Source organism: Vanacampus margaritifer, chromosome 10 (genome assembly GCF_051991255.1).
Source record: "Vanacampus margaritifer isolate UIUO_Vmar chromosome 10, RoL_Vmar_1.0, whole genome shotgun sequence".
Lineage (NCBI taxonomy): Eukaryota > Metazoa > Chordata > Actinopteri > Syngnathiformes > Syngnathidae > Vanacampus > Vanacampus margaritifer.
Window position 1 is genome coordinate 6,042,858 of NC_135441.1, and position 8,408 is coordinate 6,051,265.

Below are 8,408 nucleotides of genomic sequence, written 5' to 3' on the forward strand. Positions count from 1 at the left end.
GGCCGTCAGATTGCTGCGTGGCCCTGTTGCACAACATTTCAGCACCTCGGACAGATACACAATGGACAGCACAGATCCAGCAGGGAGGATAAAAAGACCAGAACAAAACACACAGCAGACGGTGGGGGTGAGTTTGTGGCAGAGAAGACGAAGGGTGGGATTAGATTTGAAGGCCATTGACGGAGTAGAAAGACCGCATGCAGGAAAACAGTTCATCCGTGTCACATTGGACGACAGCAGCCTTAAAATCTATCACACTGGGTTGGTTTTCTCACTTGCACAAAGTAATATTTTAACACCCTCATGTGGAGACTATATTTTATGACAGATTCCAGACTGAGACCACTTTGTGCCGCATTCCAATGCTTAATTTAAAGTGCAAACATTATTTTACTCCTCAGCCGCAGGGAATTATTTTGCTCATAAAGTTTTTGTGTGTGTCAGCACTTCAAAAAAACACATCTACAAATCTTGATACTGGTACCTACTCTTATTAATATTAATCTGCACTATATTATTCTCTCTTTGATGTATGATACACTTAGTTCTCGGAAACATTGAATCAGGCTTACAAATATGGGGCGAGATTATCAAAAAATATTCACACAAATAAATTAATGCTTTTTACATGTGTTTTTCAGATCCACATACATTTTCTTTCTTTTTTTGGACATACAAATCAGTAGGGTGCTGCTTTAGTGGCGTAGAAAAAGAATATTTAACAGTAGAAGAAAGGTGTCTTTCGAGTGAAGGCAAAACAGGCTCAAGGGAAACAATCTAAAGTTGCATTTTGTTTCCCAAACTTGTGCAAAATAAACACGTAACGGAAAGTGAGTTAAAGACTTAGTTTTTGTTTTTCAATATCCAATTTTAAATGAAAAACAGCTTGTTCACGTTCAATGAAGACAGCAACACTGCCTCCCCATGGACGGCGGAGGAACGGGCCTTAGACACGTGACTATCTGAGGACTTGTGTGTGAGAATATCTCGAAACAGCGTGATGTTTGTCTCATAAATAAAGTCGCGTGCGCGACAATCCACAAAGACACTTTCGACAACTCGCAAGCAAAAGTCCTGAAAAATGCACACACAAAATAAATAAATAAAAAAGACGTGAAAATTGTGGATATTTGTGGATCTGAAAAATACGTGAAAATCAAGAAAATATTTGTGGATCTGAAAAACACTTGAAAATTACGAAAATGTTCGCGGATCTGAAAAACACGTGAAAATCACAAATGTATTTGTGGATCGTAAATACACATGAAAATCGCAAATGTATTTGTGTGAATATTTTTTAAACAAATCACTCCCCATATAAAAAGAAGGAAAATCATCGATTTCATTGAACTAAGAAGAAAGTGTCATTTCATTTCACTGGAGAGAGCGAGAAGCATGAGCTGCAGGCAAGCTCTATTTTCTATTTCTCTGCCTCCCACCACACACATGCGCGCGCACACACACACTTACATACCCTCATTAGAGCAACTTACAGCGCGTGCCGCATCCAAAAATAATCATGCAGTCTAAACAAAATGCACCTCAAGCTCAGGATCTTGACAAAGTGCCTCAGTGAAAATTTAATGGCGCAACTGTACCACTCCATATTGCTCTCTTATAGCATACAATGTTTGTTCAAAAGTTGTACATTGTCAAAGACAATACTGGATCAAAATACATATCCCCGTCAAAAGTTATAGAGAATGTCACATCTATTTTCAAGTACATTTACTTTGCTCTTTTTTTCCCAACTGACAAATATATCTTTTAAAATGTACATAAAGATTTGATTCCTTAAAATACACTTTCCCATTAAAATCAATCTGCAGAGAGCAATAATGAGAAAAAACTGAGTGCAAAGGCACTTCATGGAGTCAATGTAGTGAGTTTGCTCAATACATTTCAAGAGGTTATTTTTGATGGTTTAACGCTCACTGTTTATATGTGCAGTCTATGTATATACAGGAATGTCATTCTGTAGCTTTTCCTCCATCTACAAAGACCCGTCAACTCATATTTTCTTTGTCTCAGGAAAAATACAATTCAGTCTTATTAAAAAAATGCACAAGGCCATATATATATATATATATATATATATATATATATATAATTTTTTTTTAACACAGTCTTGCCGTCATCCAGGTCTTTATGGGTTTCTTTAAGGAAACAGATGGAATAATTTATACTTTCTAGGAAGGAAAAAAATAGAACAGCTTTATAATATACTTCTTATAATCCTTTTATACATATTGGAAAGAAAAAAAGAAGAAATGTAATACAAGAAAAAAAATCTGTCAATCATCTGAGCATCAACACAGAGATAAGATAGCAATATAGTGGGCTATTATAACAGTTACTGATTGACAAGTTAGAATCATTATGATTGCTGCAAAGAACCTTGGGAGCAGGTTGTGAGGATATTAGATTATCATTATCTTACAGCTGGCTCATAGCAGTCTGTTTCTCCAGAACTTCCAGATAGTCGGGTTCTGTTTTTAGCTTCCCATGGAGAAGAAATTGGTGCTCACTGTTTTTGGAAGGGAGCTCCACCCCAAAGCATTTCCTGGGGGTTCCATACACTACAGTTTTGTTCAACCTGTCTTGGTTGGTGACATGTCGCGGAGCTGTGGCAGCCTCGTAGGGGGGCACGATGCAAGGTCTCTTGGGTAAAGTGCAGAAATTGTAACTGAAAGGAGAGGTGCCGGTAGCTGTCGGAAGCTCCTTGTTGGGCCTCTCTCCAACATTTTGATACAACATCTCCGAAGGCGACGTTGGCGATTTATCCTTAAAATCCACTGCGCTGATGGTATAAGCTGCTGGGCTACGCATGAGGATATCATCTTTCTTGGCATTCAGTGGCCCAAAGCTTAGCTCCTTGAGGTTTCTGTAATATGCCACCTGCTCGCCATCTTTCTGTATGTAAATTGGGTTTTGGCACATGGAACCCACTGATGGCGGGATGTAATTATATACATGACTTTCAGAATTTTTATCTTGGGTTGGTTCTGGATTGTAGGAGCCATACTGCACTTGGAACGAGTTCAGATCTATGTTGTTAGAGCCTGTTGGGACATGTTCCACCCCTTTGCGTCGTTTTAGAACAAAAACAAAGAGCCCTGCTCCAAAACAGACAGACAGAATGAAAACAATAAGGAGCCCTAGAATTAAAACTGAAAGTGGGACTTCTGGATGTAACTCTGGGGTTTGGATTCGGGAGTCAGTGGGGCTGGCTGAGCTGAATGAAGAGGAGGAAGAGAGTGTTGGTGACTCAGTGCTAGGACTCACTAATGTAGGGGCTTTGGTAGGGGGGGCATATCGAGGGGGGGGCTCCTCGCTTGGCTCAGGACAGATGGCCTCATTGCGCAGTGAGCGCAGCAGTCGACCGGCGTGCTTAGAGGGTGAGTCACAAGTGATTTCATTAACCACTACACTGGTACTGGACAGCTCCATCCAGTTTTTGAGTGCCACAATATGACAGGTGCAGTCCCAGGGGTTTTCCTGTAGGTCTATCTGGATAAATGCAGATAACTGGTCAAGCACACCATTCACGGGGAGATATGAGAAATGATTATTCCGTAAATTGAGCCTTGTTAGCATGGTGCCCCCGAAAACGTTATCAGGCAGTGACCTCAGCAAGTTGTTGTTGAGGAAAAGCAGCTGAAGGTTATGTAAAGCGTTGAACGTCTGTGGTAAAATGTCTTTAATGACATTGTATTCCAAATAGAGATACTGGAGTGATTGCAGGCCAGCAAAAAGCGACTGTGAAAGTGACTCGATGTAATTCCCATTCAGGTAAAGCCGCCTCAGATTAGTCAGATTCTCAAATGCAGCTTCCTGAATCACTGCGATCCTGTTATTTCCTAAATGAAGTAGCTCCAGAAGACTGTACTCCGTTAGATCAGTCTTGTAGATCACTTGAAGGTAGTTACCGGTCAGGTGCAGTTTCTTTGGGTAGGAGGGCTTAGGGTTCAACTCGCTTATGTTATGCAACTTCCGCTCTTGACAGTTGATGTTAAGTCCACTGTCTGGGTTTTGTGATGTGCACACACACACACTAGGGCACAAAATAGGCACAGGAGAGCGCGTCTGGTAAACCATTATAGGCCCGAAGACGTGTTTGTCCTTTGTGATGCGAGGAGTGGGCCTGTAGCGCATTTTAGGGGGCCGTGAAGCTTTAGGCAAACGGGTGGGGGAGATCATGCCAGGGAGGTAGGTTGCAGGCAGCGCCCCTTGGAAGTGAGAGTCAGAGGCAGGGTGGGCACGCTCGCCAGCATTCCTGCGCGGGCACAGATCCTGCTTGATGAGCTGGGTGATGTCTTTACCGTGCAGCCTGAATGGCGTCTCGCATACAATGTCCCCCACAAAGACGGAAATGGTGTCCAACCATGATTTTAGAGGAATCAGATCACAAGTACAATTCCATGGGTTTTCTTCCAGCTGGATCTCCATGATTCCACCAATGTGCTCCAATACGCCTGCAAAGGGCAACGTCTTGAGCCTGTTACCACGTAAATCCAAATGGGTAAGGAGCACGAAGCGGAAAATGTTTGGAGGCAAAGACAACAGGAGGTTGTCATTGAGGATCAACACTTTAAGCTTGTTCAGCTTACTGAAAGCGCCGGGTTCAATGGTGCTGATATAATTATAATCTGCCTGTAAATACTCCATACTCTCAAGTCCCGCAAACGTGTCCTCCTTTATCCCCTCCAGGTTGTTGTTGTTCAAGTGCAGCCGCTTCAAGAAGCGCAGCCCCTGAAAAGCGTTGTTTCCGATCTCCTGTAATCCATTATTCCCCAGATGCAGTGAGGTGACATTGCCATAATTGACAAACTCGTTTGCACTAATGCGAGACAGGAAGTTGCCATTTAGAAAAAGCTGGGAGATCTTATTTGGGGGCGCCTGGAACTGGCTGACAGTGGTAAATCCTTTATTCTCGCAGTTAATATTCAAAACGTTCTCTCTCTCCTCGCAGGCGCAGCGGATCTTGCAGATATCTTTGGAGGCTGAAGTTTTGCGGCTCTCCGTCTCTGATGGCGACAGGCTGGTGACCGTGAGAACGCTCAAAAAGAGGACGCCGCTCAGCATTTTTACAGCCAAAAGTGGTTGTTAATTCATGGATCCGGCTTTCACGTATGCATTGTGAGCCTTTGGTGGAATAAAAAAGTCGAGGAGAGAGTTGACGTATTAGAAAAATGACTCACACATAAGATGTCATGCACATACGTACAAACAAGCAATTTTGTATTAAGATAAGATCTTGGCACAAAAGATGTCGACTGACCTCCACTTTGGAAGCGAAAAAATTCCAAAATTCCTCAGCACAAAAAAAGGACAATCCTGTGCGGAAGATGGATTTGGAACATTGTCAGAATCATCGCAAGAAAATCCATTCACTGCCTCTCCTTTTTGCTCAGGGTGACCACATATTCAGTGGCTTCTTGGCGAGCAGCTCACCAGCAGCTGCAGCAAATATTCAGAGGTTGACACGGATGGCCATACGCTCCCTCTCTCTCCTCATATCAAAGCCAAAAAAGCATGTCATTGTAGTCTATAAAAGCCATTTTCACAAGTTCTGTGGAAAAAAAATGTGCAGTTATTGCACAGTGACGCACGACTGGATGTCCTTTAGGTCTTGAAAAACAAAAGGGGAATGAAAATGAACTCTTGGGGAGGGTATCAGACAGAAGCAGCACAGGAGAGAGTGTAAGAGAGAGAGTCAAGGGAGATCTATCTTACCCGAGCTGAAGCTTAACCGGAGCCTATGCTCGGTCCTCCTGCTGCGTTCCACACAATGAGAGCAATACTGAGGGTCTGCTGCTGCTGACTGTGTGTGCGTGTGTGTGTGTGCGTGTGTTCGCACTCGCGTACGTGTGTGAGGGAGAGAGAGCAGAGAGCGACAAAGAGACTGAATGAGGCAAACCCATGGGTCAGCACGTCAGTGAGTCTGACACGTTCTATAGATTCTCTCATCCACCGTCTCTCTAGCTTTCGCAGTCTTTCTGACACACACACACACACACACACACACGCCGCTAATCCTTGACGACTATGTTTGAGACTCCCTGCAGACAGTACGAGTTGGCATGCAAGTGTTAAAAATGTTATTGTTACAAAGCACTTCACGTGTGTTCTCCCTAGTTGTACTTGCGTGGGTTCTCTCATGGTACATCTTGCATTGAAATTAGTAGCGTTTGCTCGTTGAATAATCACAAAAAATATTGCATTAATCATCTACTAACGCAGATTAATCACACTTCTAATTTTGACCACAGATGAGCATATAGCTGAGAGTGGATGGTTATGTTAACGGTAGCACAGGTTGTGTTTGAGCAATAAACATAACTAAGGTGCCTAACGCAAGTTGCCGAGTTTTTTTGCAGATTAGCGACCCCTCTGGCGAAAAGCGAAATGGAAGCCAGTGATGTGCATGCGCCCAGAGTGACGTTAGTTAGTGGTAGTTTTATTGTGCCTTTCCTTATGAATAGACCCTATCACATTTTCGTGACGAGTTCTTACCTTTTTAGCAGGAAGAGAGCAAACTTTGGGTCCCGTTTCATCCTGTTAGGTTTTTTGACCTACGCCAATATTAACGCTGCTCCAATATTGATCCACGTCTTCCTGCGACGCTTGTGCAACTTCAGTTTTGCCCTTTTTGTCACACTAGACAGTGTTATCCTTTCCTGCTTGGTATTCTGACCGTGGTCGGGGTTCGCAGGATAGATTTTTCCCTCGGTCAGAGTCACCTCCGTGGACAACTCCCGTTGCATGTCGCCAAACTTTCGGCCTGATGGTCGAACAAAAGGAGCCACAGGGAGACGGAGGGTCGCACTGCAGTATTGGTTTATTATTATTTTGACACACTTTTATATCCCCTGTGGCACACGATTGTCTTTTCCGACAGATAGAACTACTCCCAAACACTTCCTACTATTGGGGGTCATTTGTTTCCATTTTAAATTATGCAAGTAATTAACTGAGCAGAAAAAGAGGAGGATGAGATTGTTCAGTGGATCAAAAAATGTTGAAGACGCCCTCATAACATTAAATGACGAAAATATTTACATAAGAGGAGCTATTCAAATTTGGCGGGCACATTTTTTTGATAAAAAGCCTTATTAATTAAGCAATTAATCGCGATTAATAACAATTCTAAGATGTGATTAATCAGATTTTTAAAAAATTATCGTTTGACAGCTCTAGTAAAAGCTTGATATATGATATATGTGAGTCACTAGTTTTGGCAAAAAATAAATCTAGGTGGTCAAGATGTTCCATTTTGAGATCTCTCCAAATACTCTCCTTAAGGTCTCATATTTTCCTTTCCCAGCAGCCCAAAAGTTGAATTTATTGTTAAAATGTATGAAAATAAGTGATGACTCAACAATGTTGTTGTTGTAACATGCTAGCGCTAGTGCAATTAGCAACCAGTAAAAGCCGGAAGTACAGAAGACGCAAGATTAGAATGTCCATGTTTTGGGAGCCATCCTACCTCAGAGCATACGTTGCCATGTAGTCCGGTCTAGGCAGTAACATTGGCAAATGTTTGTTAATCCAATCAATTCCACTAATCAAACGTTTCAATGTGTACTGCTGCAAGGAGTGTTGAGCTAAACCTTACGCATACGTCTTGCTCACACAAGTAACGTTAGAGGAAGCTCGGGGTGACATTAATCAATAACAAAAGAACATTTGGTGTAAACACAATAGAAACACGGCTGTGTCTGCTGGAAAGTTGATCCACCATGGGGCTCGCGATCCAGTGACATCAATGAATACTATCCATAGAAAACAAAATATTGGGCAAATTGTACACCTAAAAAAATATTTTCAAAATGAAACACAATTCCAAATGCTATTGTATCCATTGCCTGTTATTAAAGTGATAAGCAAATAACACAAAACATCTGTATGGCAAACATCAAGAAAGATTTCATTTCGTAATTGAGTACATTCTCATTCAATTGTTCCTTTCATTTCAGCTTTGTCTGGCCTATTAATTTTAATGGGTTAAATAGGTTAAGAAGAGACAATTATTTAAACAATTAAGTTATCAGACGTTGGAGCTTACATACATTTTGGTGTGATAGCATGTATTCATGTGACTTTATCTGCACTATTACCACTCATGTGATTGTTATATTGTAAATGCAATATTTTAACATTCAAGGTATTCCATGAGTCAAACTCTGCATTGTCTAAATCATCATCTTGCTTTTACATTACTTTTTAATTTTTCACCCCATCCAATCCTTTGTCTTTCAAGCCACCAGGAGGCAGGAAAGGCTGCTTTTCCTACCCATAGTGTGGTTGTAATTTACCCAATTTGGTTTTGTCATGTTCACTTTCCTGTTCAATCTTATTCACTGTCACCATTTGTGATCAGAAATTACAATCACATACACACATGG

The 8,408-nt window shown here is 41.7% G+C and overlaps 1 protein-coding gene across 1 annotated transcript; it reads right to left on the reverse strand.

Annotated features, from left to right (window-relative positions):
- Positions 1 to 1,553: 1,553 nt before the first annotated feature.
- slitrk2 (SLIT and NTRK-like family, member 2) lies at positions 1,554 to 5,828 on the reverse strand. Its single transcript, XM_077578869.1, has 2 exons — positions 5,282 to 5,828; positions 1,554 to 5,145 (listed from the first exon to the last, which is right to left on the reverse strand). The coding sequence occupies exon 2, from the start codon at positions 5,083 to 5,085 to the stop codon at positions 2,437 to 2,439; it is 2,649 nt and encodes an 882-aa protein (XP_077434995.1). The 5' UTR covers positions 5,086 to 5,145; positions 5,282 to 5,828; the 3' UTR covers positions 1,554 to 2,436.
- Between the last annotated feature and the right edge of the window lie 2,580 nt (positions 5,829 to 8,408).

Bases quoted from the DNA above. Each gene is read 5' to 3' on its own strand.
- slitrk2 (XM_077578869.1), bottom strand. From the start codon at position 5,085: ATGCTGAGCGGCGTCCTCTTTTTGAGCGTTCTCACGGTCACCAGCCTG.